The sequence below is a fragment of the Eptatretus burgeri genome, chromosome 12, assembly GCF_056783735.1.
Source record: "Eptatretus burgeri isolate ZD-2024b chromosome 12, Ebu_testis_v1, whole genome shotgun sequence".
Lineage (NCBI taxonomy): Eukaryota > Metazoa > Chordata > Myxini > Myxiniformes > Myxinidae > Eptatretus > Eptatretus burgeri.
Genome location: NC_140972.1, coordinates 19,816,356 through 19,830,900, shown reverse-complemented (window position 1 = coordinate 19,830,900; position 14,545 = coordinate 19,816,356). Strand labels below are relative to the sequence as shown.

Below are 14,545 nucleotides of genomic sequence, written 5' to 3'. Positions count from 1 at the left end.
CGTATTGTTTATAAATAATTTATCAATGTTGCACACAACTTTGACTGAGAGTCAAAATGTTTATCCACCAATCATGAAGGAAAGGTTCATCCTAAATCTGCACAGATCTTCGTTCTTTTCAATGTACTGTTGCTTCTGACTTGTCGAACACATTCCTTCCAGAGGTAATTGAATTTCCTGATTACATACATTAATCATGGTTTTGTATTCCCCCCTCATATTTGGACTTGCCAGCATCAGAACACTGATCATCGAATGAAAACTCTGAAACGCACCAGAAAGTTCATGATAGATGGTGTGGAAGTGAGTGTCACCACCAGCAAGATAATTGGGGAAGACGACGGGGAACAACAGCGACGATATCTCAGGTAAGAACCACACAAACGAGAACTGATATGAATAAGAAGGAACTATAATGACACGAAGCGGAGCACACACCTCTTCCAGGCTGAACAGTTTACGTTTTGTATCCCACTGATAGGCCGGATCTGCATCCAGACTTGAACCAAAATCGAATTGCTCTGTTCTTGTCACACACACCAAACGTGTCCATGAAGTTTCGTCCGAATCCATCCCCAACTTTTTGAGATATTGTGCTCGATATTTAGCCCCATCTCTCAACGTCGAAGAATAACTTTAAAAACCGATTGGGTCCGGATCTGGATCTTCACCAAAATCTAATCAATTTGCCCGAGTCACACACCCAATCTGTCCACCACGTTTTGTCCGAATCTATCCATAACTTTTTGAGATATCGTGCAAAACTGTGTACGATTTTTGGCCCTATCTCTCAATGGTGAAGAATCACTTATAATATTATAATATCCAGATCTTCACCAAAATCGAATCAACTTTTCCTTGTTACACACGCACACACACACACACACACACACACACACACACACACACACACACACACACACACACACACACACACACACACACACACACAACCTGTCCATGAAAATTTCATCTGAATCTGTCCATATATTTTTATTTTGAGATATCCTCTTATATCCTCAATAGCTCTTAACCAAACAAAGTGGAATAAAAAATACATTTCTAATTTGGATGTGATTAGACTTAGTTATAGGTTCGATGAAATGACCAAAGTTATTCCTCAAATTGCCTCTTAAATTCAATGCTTTCTTCCTTTTAAAAAAAAAATTGTTTTGTTTTATTTTCCTTATTTGCAAGGTCGAGGCTTGTGGAAGAGCAAGGCTCCTTCTGCTCGTACACTCCTTTTTCTCTTTTTCCCGAGTTTGTATATCCATGTGCTTGCACCTCGTCCCTGATATCATCTCATTGTAATCTTACATCGAGATATTCTCCAACTCACCATCACCCTCTTTGTGTGCTGTCAGCTTCATATACCCACTTTCGTCGCTTTGTTTTTTTTACCTCCACCACCAAAGGTGAATGAGGTTATGTTTTCACCCCTCTGTCTTTGTTTGTGTGCAGAATATCTCAAAAAGTTGTTGATGGATCCGGATGAAATTTTGTGGACAAGTTCAGTGCATGACGAGGACAAACTGATTTGATTTTGGTGAACATCCGGATCCGGATCCGACTACTAGAATTTATAAATTGGTGTTAGCAGAAAAAGGTTTCACTGCTGTGCGGTTGAATGAACGACGAACGACCTGCTGGGATTGTGATCAGCTCGCGATGTGGAATGATGAGCATGGACGTGCAGTCATGGAGGGAGAGGGTGTGGGGTGGTGGGGGCTTGTGAATTATAGCTGATCCTAATAATCTCCATGGGTGCTGGTGCTGCATTCGGAGGAATATCGCAGTGATATAATTTGTATTTGTATTCTTTTTAATTCCAAAATAAAGACGATTATATAAATCGAATGAGACATTTGTGATATATGGTCGTATAAACTTGATGTATAATCATCTCTGATAATAAAATCTCAGGATATTAAAATTAATTATCTGTATCTCTCTTTCGATTGGGAGATGATCATGTGGAACTAGTGGAAGGTTTCATCTTCCTGGGTGCTAAGATTAAAGTGAGTGGAGAATGTGGAGGAGAAAGTGAATGAGAAATTAATAGATGGTTAACGTTGGGGAGAACAGCAGTGTCAGGATTGACAAAGATGTGATAATACAAACCAAACCTTGAAAGACGGTGTTGAATGCTCTGGTATTCCCAGTCGCAATGTATGGACGTGACTCGTAGACGGTGAAAAAGAAAGAATGGAAGAAGATTGACAATTTTGAAATGTGGTGTTTGAGACTAATGCTAAAAATCCCATGTAATGCAAGAATAGCAAACAAATCAGCACTTGAATTTAAACAAAATCGCACCTGTGTCCGAAAGAAGCGGTTCGGTTTGGCATTTTTATTATCAAATAGGTAAAGCTGAGAAACCAATGAAACCCTTGAGAAATCACCCTTTAGAATTATCATTTAGAACTCTTGTGTGGTCGTACGGCAGCTTAGCTGCCGGGGTAGCTATCATTTCTTGAAGCTCGACTGTGTCGCTGATGCAGTGCCCTTCTACCAGCACACACACACTGGAACTGGTACCCATTTCGCCGACCTCAGAAGGATGACAGGCTGAGTCAACCCCCTGGTGTATTAATTCAGCGGCCGATAGGCTTGAACTCAGGACCCTAGGATCCCAAGCCGCCGCCCTAACCACTGAGCCAACACCAGGCCACATTTAGAACCCTTTATAATTGAACACTGTGTTAGAGGTTCTTCTTCTTCATTTTTGATGGACGGACGGATGACAAGGAGGACATAGCCAAATATTGAAGCAGCTTCACCACTTAAAAAATTCGACCACCAAGTACAGAAGAATCACTGATGCCAAAACAGAAACTCATACTTTGGACACGTCATGTGTGCAGAAAACGAGTCCATTAGAAATCGACCATGGTGGGTATGGTGGAGTGACAAAGAAGAAGAAGAAGAAGAGGAAGAGGTAGACCCTGTACGTGCTGAACGGATGGGGTAAAGGCTGCAACCAAACTCTGCCAGAGATTCAGAAAGCAGTGCAGGATAGGGATGTTTGGAGAAATCTCATCATGTCACACGAAGTCGGCCACAATTTGACGGAACAAGATAATTATTCAAGTAACCGTATCGATACCTCTGTTTACAGTTTATAATGCTCCTCTTGCAGTCTCTCTGCTGGTCTTACCTTCCTGATTCTCTTCATGCAGTTGCTGGCCATTGTTGTCCACAGAGTTACATGCAGGAATGTACCCCCATGGAAGTATACTGGAGTTGGGAAACTTGTTCGCTTTCCCTTTGAAGTGTCTGTTCAACACAATGAACTGTTTCTCTAAGCAGGAATTTGCTGTTCTGGTGTTTGAGAGTTTTCAAATACCCTGAATGCATGAGTTTCTCAAATGCTGGGAAGGAGTGATTCGCGAGACCCGTCTTGTGCTCTCTGGACTGCCCGTTCAGATTCCTGCTTTGCAATCCCACCGTGAAAGCACTGGCCTACCACCCAGTTGACTTTCATTTTGGATAATCGTTTGGAAGTATCCAAACTTCATAGCTGAAGGAACAAAGACGGACTCTCTGCCGGTGTGTGTGGGTGAAGATGGGAATGTTGATTCGTTGATGAGGGTGCACCAAAGTAATTTCGCAATATGTGCAGAATTTTGAGTTAAATTGTAGGCTTTTGCATCACGTGGTGTCGAGGTGCCTTGATGTTGACGTGAGGTGTGCACTGCAGGCGACAGGAGCTGCATGAGCTTCGCTTCCTGCAAAGGGAAGAGCAGAAAGCAACTGTGCAGCTGCACAGCAAGCTGCATCAACAGCAAGAAACGACCATCCGGCGTCTTGAGGCCGAGAACACTGTGAGTTTTGCATCTGGTTTGGAGTATTCCTCGATTGAATCTTCAGAACGCATGATTTAAAAACTCAGCAGCAATAATATACGGAGGAGCTCTGTATTGTAGTGGGTAAAGCCGTGATGCATTGCCCTCAATGATGTGGGTTCGATTCCCACTGCTGAAATATCCTTACCTTCCAAGATGGGTTCGCCTCCACGGTAATGTTCACGACTTGCTGTTGTTTTCATGCCGATCGCCTTGTAGACTATAACTCACTCTTTTGATACTCGAACTCGACAGAACCTTTGATGTTCTTCTTCCCAGGGAATCGCTTTCATCCCCTCCCTCCTTCCTCCATCACCGGACTCCTAAAAGTGCATTATAAAAGTTGATTTTACAATAAAGAATGTCTGATAGATCCCATACTTGAGTGCATTTTATATCTTTGTTCATAAAATACGCACGACCACGAATTTTATTCTTTCGTCAACCAATTTCCAGGGAAATGCTTGAACTTTATTGCTAACGAGCAGGCCCATTTTCCCCAGGTCCACTTTTTGTTCTGTTGTTTGTCGCTTCCAATTTTTTTTTTTTTTTTTTGGAATTCTTAGAATGGGGAAGCAGGTACAGTAAGTATGTATTGATCTCACTTGCCAGGAGCCAATCACAGTACACCTAGCTTCACAAGCGAATCAGCATTTCGTGACTTGCCGCTAGGCCACAAGAAGCATTCGTCACGAATTGTCTGAGCATCCATCGATGTGAATAATGAAAATGTTTTTGTCCAAATCCTTTTCCTTTTTTTTTTTTTTTTTAAATTGACCCTGCAGTGCCTGTGTCATTGGTGATTACTGTGGTACCATTTTCTACGTTTTTGGGAGGAGATGCAAAAAAACATTGGATCTTATAATCTTCTTCTTGCGTATGGCATGCACAGCCTACAGTTTTAGGTCAAGGGTAGACATCCAGGCCAGGGCAGCATCAGTTACTGTGTGGATGGCTTTAATGCCACCAGGGAAAAGCCTCAGTCAACAGTCATTCATGGTGTGTGGGATGGTCTGGTCTGGATATCCACAGTCGCAAGCAGGGCTCTCTGTCATCCCCCACTGATGCAGGTGATGGGATGTTCTTGCTTGGAGGTTGCGGATTCTGTTCACGGTTAGCCATTGCTTGTGAGGGAGGTCAAATCTGGGTGGTTTCACTGTGGGGTCTGGGATGACCTCTCTGTTGTTGGTGTTGGCATCCGCCCAGGCTCTGCACCACTCAATCTTGGAGTAAAAGTCTTCCAAGGATTTGAATGAAGACCAGAAGGGTTTGCGGGACTTCAGACGCATGTTGGGCAGGTTGTTCGAGTCATCATGGATGGGAATCTTATAATGAACAGGAGCTATCAGAGCTGTTTCGCTCACTAGTATGGTTTGATTTGGAAAGAAAAAGGATTCTAATCAAATAACTGACCAAACTCAGCACTGGAGTATCAAGAGGAACCCAAATAGACAAAGATAGTCACCAGGATGAACCTGGCTATGATTCGGGTTTCAGCTGCGACTCCTCGACCTTCAAACACAACTCGGCACAGCCAGATGAACCTCAAAAAAAGGATTTTCAAATTTCACCCCTCCATAGACAAAGAAAACAAAAGAGAAATGACCACCATCAACACAGTTGTTTACCCAACGACGTTATTTGTCATCGTCTTATGTATGCAGCACAAGCCTGCGGGGTAGCATCATTGGCTGGAAATGTGGTTGTGCCGCTGATGCAGTGCCCTCTGTCGGTTCGGACAGGAATTTTTAATTTGTTCAGGGTGCCGGCGATTTTCTACTCTTCGCGCAGGACACCATGGGATCTTTAACGTCCATCAACTAAAGCCGGCAGACGGGACGCTCAGTTTAACGTCCATCCAAGGGAGGGCACACATTGCTGAATCACCCTGCCTGTGAAACAGTGATGACAGTTTCTAGCTGGGTTGGGATTCAAACCCAGGCTTAGACGGCTTCGAGGCAAGTGTGCGTTCCTCAAGGACATCCTGCCATCCCTCTAAATTTAATTGAGCTGGGATCTACAAGTCTCCTATGGCTGTGGTTGCCGTGTTGTGACTTGCCACCAGTTCATTCAAAGCCACACTCGGAAATGCCAAACTTAATTGACAAGCAGTATAAATTTCCTTTTGCTGGATTTATGATGTGATCAGAGTGAAAAATTATCGTGATCATTTTGAATACTTTTCCAATAACATTAAAATGATTGTTGATCGTTTTTGCGTTTGGCTGAAAGAGAAGTGTACTTGCAGGCGAAACGGCGCTTTTTTGATACCGAGATAGAAAAGTTGGACCGTGAACAGAAGCAACACATTGAGCGGCAGGAGCAAGATCATGCAACTCGACTACGGACTGAGGAACGACGCATCCGTGCAGAGCAGGAAAGACACGTCACCGCTTTCAATGAGCAACAAAAACGAAGCAAGAAGGAGGTAAAAACAACTTGCTTTCTCATTTCATACTTTGGGTAAATTTGGTCGTTTTCCTCCTGATTTTACTGATTAAATTTAACTCGCTCTTGCACCATTCATGTTTGTGGGGCAACTTGTATGTTTACTTGTGTTGTAATGCAGACGTTTTTACTCCCACCTTGTTTGGTGTATACATTACCCCCAACTCCACCCTATCCCTTCCTTTCTCGTTGTGCCAAACTCAAGCCTTTCCCTCCCCCCACCCCCTCTTCATCAATATCTTTTCCATTCATTTCTCTATCACCTGTCGTATGGACACCTCCCCCCAGTGTCCTTTTTTGTCTACAGACATTGAGGCTTATGGAAGAACTGGATAACAAAGGCGTGAGTGGCTGAATGTGTCAACAATGGAGCAAAGTAGAACAGGCAGACATGGGATTGGGAATTGGACAATAAACAAACACAGGCAGCATAATAAGTAAGGACATATGGACAGGACAGGACAAAAGAACAGAGGTTTGATAAGTAGGCAAAGGACGTGTCAACAAAGAGGAAAAGCTGACAAATGGGGTAAACATGGAAAGAGTGCAAATTCACTTGAGAAAGGACAAGCTTAACCTCCTTGTCTCAATCAACCCCCCATCCCCCCCTCCCCCCTCAGCCACCCAACTAATGCAATACAGCCTCCTTTTTAGAGTTTAATGATCATGTTTTTATGGGCAGATGATATGAAAATTGCATTCTGGTTTTAATAGCGCAGGAATATGTGTAATGCTCATTAGATATGAAATGCCAGTGAAATTCACCAACGTAATCAAATGGAAGAGGAGCAAAAGTGTCGATGTCGATATTGTTGGTTCACATCAAAAACGGTGATGATTATCGAAACCCTGCCGATGGACGCTGAAATCGAACGCCACAAATTGTTTCCCGCATTGCCATGATGAAACTGAATTTATAACTTTACTTCACAATGCCTCCGAGTGAAGGCTCAGATTACAGGCGAGATCTGCACAACTTGCGCTATTTCTGCTAAGTTTACAATGTACGGCTAGTGTGGGATAGATAAACCGTACCCTGGTGTTTTGAGCTGTTTGTGAAAATGGCTCTTCTTGCAGCGTCTCAAAAATTGCTTTTTGATTGTCTGTTACCCTCAGGGCATGGTTTACCCCATTTGCTGAGCTTCCGTCGACTCGTCCTTGCTTTTACGTCGAATTTATATCGCCACACTCGGTTGATTCAGACTAAATGTGTTCCATTGACCCCGTATTTTTGATTTTTCTGCTGTTGTGGAAAGGGCACGTCCAAGTCAATCTGTGTTTAATGCATTTTGGGAAACATTATGAACACATTTCCGTTGACATCCGTGTGTTATTTACAGCTTGGCTTTGACATTGAAAACTCGCATGCCTTTCTCCTTTCCCAACCAGCATTGTCATCAATCGCTTGATTTTGTTTCTCGTCTTTCCTGGTGTTCAGGTTCAACAAAAAATTCCCGATTATTCTTCCTGAAACCTTTTGAAACAAACAGCCAAACTCTCGGTGATCCTAATTCATTTTCTAGCAGTACCCTCTCCAATCAGCATCTTTGAAAGTCTAAATTATATTGGTTTAATTAAAAAAAAAAACTCACAAATGCATCTTCATGTTCCCATCAAAATTTAGAGCTTGTTTACCTGTATGTGCAAAAGGTGGTTCGGGGAGGAGTTTAGAATGTTCATGTTAGCGGGTGAATGTTTGTTATTTTTGTTTGTTAGCCATGACATGCTCTAAACTGCCATCCTATACATATATTACACAGTAATATCACAGACTCTGCAGTTACTACAGCGAACAATGCATTATATTCTCTCATATGGTGTGGGTTAGATCTCTAGAAACAATTTGGAATCCAAGATCAAATTTGGATAACCATTCGACTGCTTCAGGAGTATCCTCGTGAATGCTCTTCAAATCACCATTGAACGATCTCGCTTGCTGGGCAATCTCGTGTGATGCGTTTGGTGTGCCAGAGTTGCACATGAAACTGTCTTTATTCCTCCATTTGTGTAAAAATTGGCATCTTCCATGGAGTTTTACGGATTCTTTTTGAAGAAAGAGCTCGATTCCTGGTTGTGGTGCGATTCGGTGGGCGATGATTAATTTCAGCAACATGTTGGCATTTGACCATGTATCTTTCCTCTGTTGTTCTGCTCTCTCGGTCGGGAGGGACAGCGTGGCTCCGGAATCGCTTCCTGGATTTGAGCGTGATCGTTTGTAGGGATGTGATGTCACAGTTTATTTGGAGGCCAGGGTTTTCCATGGCCTTTTGATCATTCTCTGTGTCGATGAGGCAGTGTTATGTTAGCCGAGACCGTGTGCACGCGCATGAAACGTTGGCTGAATGTGCACAGGCCTGTGCGGTTGGGGATTTCTAAATCGCGGATACTGCTTGGCCTGGGGGACGGAAAGGGGTGGGTAGAGCAGACGAAAGTCAATGGAGGAGTCAAATAATATAGCTTGTAATTTCAAAATCGATGATGCAAATCGATTGAATGGGAAATTATTATCGTGACACAACTTCAGATTTTTGTGGGAAGTGAGATGTGAACCTGTGCGTTTCGTTTGCACATTCTCATGCACCCTGACTCTCGAGGCCCGTCACAAATCATCCAAAAAATTTGACGACACACATTCATTTTTCTTTTGCTTGGTATTTTATTTTTCATTGTCGATTTTAAAGGAAAAGTGAATGCAAATAAGTTTCCTGATCTTATTCTTCTTGGTCATGACGCGAACACATATTTCTATTTATTTCCTGAATATCACGCGCACCTCGTTTTCATGACCATAGATTGACTGCAAATCTGAGTTGATTAAAGTTCTCCATCAACCCGCATTGAAAGTCTCCCCGAGTTAAGTGACAATGCGAACTCCTGTTTCCACACAATGTGAATTTCCAACGGATGTGGGTGGTTCTTTCCCAGTAACCTTGCGGCTGGGGTCAAATTTGTTTGTTTACGGGACCGAAAGGATGGAGGCTATTGCTTTGCTTCCGACAATCCAAACAATCCTTTGGAGTTTTATGTCATGGAAAAAAATAAAGGGACGAAGTTATTAAAGAACGGAGGAAACAGAAGCAGCCCTGCCCATGCCGTATGTGGATCAAATGTTATGGAAACTAGTCACGTGATTGGTCAGTGCTGTGCTGTACTTCCACCGATCCTGCTTTGTGAAGGTGTCTCTGGGGCAGTTCAAATTGTCAGCTAAGTTTGGTCCACTTGTATTTAATTGAACAGGATAGAAGCTCGATTGAACAATTTGACACTAATTCATATCATTTGGTCCAAATTGTCTTTGCAAAAATCAAAATTTATTTTTCCAAAACAACAAACAAATTGACCGAACATTCTGTCCCAACATAAACAAATCTATTTATTTCCCATTAATCCTTGTGTTGGATTAACAGTTAAGGTGGCTGGCTTAAGGTCTTAAGGTCTTGTGTTTGAGCCACCGTCAAACCGTTAATTAACACCAGGTGGGTCGAGTCAGCCTGTCATCCTTCTGAGGTCGGCAAAATGAGTACCAGCTTACTAAACCGGGGGAAAGGGGGAGGGGGTACTGCATCAGCAGCACAGCCACATTACCAGTAATGATGCAACTATCAGCCAGGGGCTGCATACGAAATAATATTTCACTTTTCAAAGTATTTCACATAATATTACCTGTACAATGAGAACGGCACTCAGTGGAGTGCATACCTCCGCCAGGCTGAACAGTGCATGTTTTGTATCCCACTGAGAGGCTGTCTCTGCATCCGAACCTGAACCAAAATTTAATCGGCTTATCACGCACCCAACCTGAGATATACTGCTGTTTATACTTTTTTGGCCCCATCCCTCAATGGTGAAGAATCACTTTTAAAATTCTGGTTTCCGGATCTGGATCTTCACCAACATTGAATCCATTCGTCCTTGACGCACTAAACCTGTCCACCAAGTTTCACCGAATCCCTCCATAACTTTTTGATATCCTGCTCAGAGAGAGACGGACAAACAAAGTGGGGGTGAAAACATAACCACCTCCACCAATGGTGACGGAGGTAAAAATGTGCTACTTGTATTACTTGATCTCGGTTCCATCATAAAATATCCTTCCCCATCCATAACCGGTTTTTGAAACACCTTTGCTCAACGTGTTTACTTAACGCACTGAGGGACCATCCATAAATGTGTCATATTAACTCTAGAAGTGGAAGCATATTTAAAGTACAATTACATAAAGGAGAAAAGCAACTTGCCTGGTTAACAGTCTATATTTGGAACAGTGTCAGCTCTCTAGCCCATGTTTTCCATTTGTGTTTGACTGCTTGTTGGTAGTATTGGCAACACAAGGGCGAGCATGATATAATGGCGTATTAACGAGATGGCAATTATACTAAGTCTGCAAACACACTGATGCAGATGAATAGATGTTACCTTACACCACGCTCTCCAATGGTTGTTACAGTGTTCGCAAAAGCCAAAAAACAATGTAATGGTTGTTGTTGCTGCTTTTTGGATCAACTGTCTTGTTTTGACATTCCAGGGGCAACTCACAAAAGGAGCAATTCAAAAACTAGATTAATGAAAATATTATACAAAGTTAGAAATAGCAGGCCTCTGCCATGATCTGAAGAAAGAAGTGACTCAGCTGTCAAAGAATATGCAGCAGCCTTTATAGCCAAAAGCAACAGGCAGAAGGAGAAACGCTGACAAAACCGAAGGAAATGTTGAACATTGAGACTTCACAATCAACAATGAAGCTCGTTTTACACACCTTGAGTAAATGGAAAATTGCTGTTGAGACTATAATGCCCAAGCTGATCATGGGGATGGGGATGGAGGAGGGGGGCGGGGGTTGTGGGGAGGAGAGTTGGTCATCTCCCCACTTGCCTCTGTAATCCAAAATCGCATTAAATCCTCCGTCTCATCACCCTGTATAAGAAGAGTTTGGTCATTTCCTCACTTCTACAAATATTGTTGTGGATCAACGATAGTGTTGCGCAGGGCAATTATTGACGAAACTCTTTCTATAAACTTTGGAGTTTGCCTATAAGGACGATCCATAATGTTTCTGATGCAAACACTACCCGAGATTACAGCTCCCCCTTGTGATCTGTTTCACATCACGGTTCATTGGCTACACTCGGACGATTTTGTCGTGTTTGGCCCACTTAATTTCTTTCACTTGGTTGAATTTGAGCGGCCAAATTGCTGCTTGTTTACCAGCTGAAAAACCGATTTCATTGTCACCTGATATTACAGCTAGCGTGGCACGGTTCTTTGAAATCGGGTTGGAGCACAAATTCTCAGTGAACTGCTTTAAAGGAGAAATAATTTAAGCTTTAGCCATCATGGACGTGCAAATACAAGTGAATGGTTTTATTTTTTTAGGTGGAGGCTACTTTCCCTTTAAACTTTTAAAATCCCAAGATGGGAGATCATTGTGATTCACAGTACAATTTTTTTTTAATTAAATGCACTGTCGGGACTCGTATGAGAGCTAACACACAGAAACGCCGGAGAGGGAAGGACGAAACAGTGAGGAACAGAGACATGAGGAGATCTGTGGAAGGGAGAGGGATGGGATGGGGTGGGGTGCACAGGGTAAACAAGATGGACACAACAGGGACTTTCTGGTCCTTACACGACAGACGTTCAGGAATGAAAGCAGGGAATTTGAAGGAGGTGGGTTTGGTGTGGTTAAACTGAGACTATGTGGTATTGCTATCAAAACAAGCTTCCCAGTGACTATCAAAGTTTCACTAAATATAAGGTGCGTCTCCCTGTCACTTAGCTGACTGGTTTAATCAAAAGACAGCAGGTCGTACTTCACATACGTATTGCATGTCAATCTGTGAATCTCAATGAGAATCTAAAATGAAGTGAAATTCAAAAAATGCATCTTTTCCAACACACTGTTGTTGTTTGTGTGCTCCTTCCAAGTACTGTACTTTTATGTATTTTTGTATTGCTTTGAGAAGTATTACTGTACATGTATATCATTTTGTGTGCTCTATGTGACCTTCTGAAGGGTTATTGCTGTATTCCCACTGCTGCTGAATCTTCTTCTTCGTCCAATTCCATAAAAAGTGATTCTAAAACCGTTATTTATTTACAATTGAACAGATACTAATTTTTGTTTCAACAATTAGTATTCCAAAAAAAATGTCCTGGATAGGACTCAGGTTTCAACTGCTACTCCTCTACCCTCAAACCTATCCAGGCACAGCCAAGTGAGCCTTATTTCAAAAAAGAAAAATTCAAAAAGAACCTAGATTCAAAAAAATTAAATAATTCTGACTGCCAGAACCATTCATCCAATCAGGTTGCAATTCAAAACATATATTGTCCATCACTACTAGGTCATAATTTTGAAGTTTCACATTGATCGATGCAGCCGTTCAAGAGAAATAATTTTGAAAATATTTTCCTTCAATCCAATACGGCTTCCAAACCATGTGACCTATTAATTATTCACGAACACCCTGTTGTCCCCAAGGCTTGGGGAACATGTGTGAAGTTTCCTCTTGATCTGTTTAATCGTTGGGGAGAAGAGGATTTTTAAAGATTTTAGAGTAAATCCAATATGGCTGCCAAACCATGTGACCTATAACGTCATGGGTGGGGAAGTTTTTGATCCTCATGGATAGGCGGTCATAACTGCAAAGTTTCTCCTCGAACTGTTCAGCCGTTTCGGATAAGAAGAATTTTTCAAGGATTTTTTTTTTTTTAATATGGCTGCCAAACCATGTGACCTATGACATCATAATTATAATTAAAACATTCTACATGAGTCGACGCACCTATGTTGAAAATTTTCCAACAAGTGATTCCAGAGAAAAGGGAATTACAAAATGTAGAGACACACGCACGGGACCAATCGCTTAACCCCGCTTTTCACTTCGCGAATACGGGCTAACTCGAACAGCACTCGGTAGAGTGCATAACTCTGCCGGGCTGAATAGTTTACATTTTGTAGCCCACTGATATGCTGGATCTGCATCCATACCATAACAAAAATCTAATCAGGTTGTTCTTGTCACATGTCTAACTCATCCCACAAGTTTTGTCTGAATCAGTCCACAATGTTTGGAGATATCGTGCTGTACTGTACTGTATTTCCTTTTTTGCCCTATCTCTCAATCATGAAGAATCGCTTCAAAAATTCTGGTATCCGAATATGGGTCTTCACCAAAATCTTATCAATTCATTCTTGTCACACACCCAACCTGGTCAACCAAATTTCGTCTGAATCCGTCCACAACCTTTTTGAGATATCCTGCTCACGTACAAACAGTCGGACACACAAACACGGGTGAAAACATAACCTCCATCCGCCTTCTGTGGCGGAGGTAATAAAATACTCCAATTCTCAGCATGAAAATTTAACGTCATGGAGGTGGTAGAATTATCATACTATTATTTTGTTTGAATTGTATAGCACTCCTGAATCACTGGATGGAATGAGTTGAAAACTGGTCGTTGCATTTGCGGTGTGCACAAGATGGTTGGAAGGTGTAAACAAAATAATCGTCCCAGCATTCAGGGTGGTGGGAGGTGGGGGAGGGACACCAATTCTCCTTGTTTCAATAATGTATCGTGCAGCACCACCTGGTGGAATCTTGTAAATCATAAATGTGGGGGAATTAACCCATCCGTGAGGACGGGTTCTTCGCCATTCTGAGTAGTGTCAGTAGTTTAATGTCAATGCTTTGGGAAATCGAGGAAATCTTCATGATTGTTCCTGAAAGCTCACAAACGTTTGACACCTTTGAATCTTACTATCATTGGGATAGATTACAAATGTGAAGATATTGTTCCCATTGTAATGTGATAAAGTCCTGAATGTGTAATTTCATGCATTCCTGGAAATGTTGCCATTTCCCTGCATTCCAGGGTGGTTGTGATAGTATGCAATAAAGTGGTGGTTTTCCTTGCAAATGTCTGTAATTTGCTGATATCTTGTCCTCTGCTCTTCATCGCTGATATTGCAGATGAAAGCAAGTCTAGAGAAAATGCCGAAAAGTACAAAGAGGGAAGTTTCCAAAAGTATGAAAGAAGAAATGCAACAGAAACATCAAAAGGAGGTAATGCAGATATTGGGTTTTTTTTGTCTTCTTTGTTCATAAGTTAATTCTCTATTTAGTATGACAGGATGGTATACAGGTACTGACCGCACATACCTTTCACCTGTCAATCTGGGTTCAATTTGTGACCTCATTATAAACCTCTGGATTGGTGCTTCGCAGGCAGGGCACAAAATGTGTCGT

General features: G+C 42.1%; 1 protein-coding gene across 1 annotated transcript in view; it reads left to right on the top strand.

The window, feature by feature from the left end:
- Positions 1–211: 211 nt before the first annotated feature.
- The window catches only part of LOC147015202 (serine/threonine-protein kinase 10-like), a 51,411-nt gene continuing 37,077 nt past the window's right edge, over positions 212–14,545 (top strand). Inside the window, exons 1-4 of the mRNA XM_085849751.1 lie at positions 212–368; positions 3,701–3,824; positions 6,094–6,273; positions 14,270–14,362. Of these exons, the coding sequence (XP_085705877.1) occupies positions 256–368; positions 3,701–3,824; positions 6,094–6,273; positions 14,270–14,362 (510 nt within the window). The 5' untranslated portion in view covers positions 212–255. The remainder of the gene's footprint in view (positions 369–3,700; positions 3,825–6,093; positions 6,274–14,269; positions 14,363–14,545) is intronic.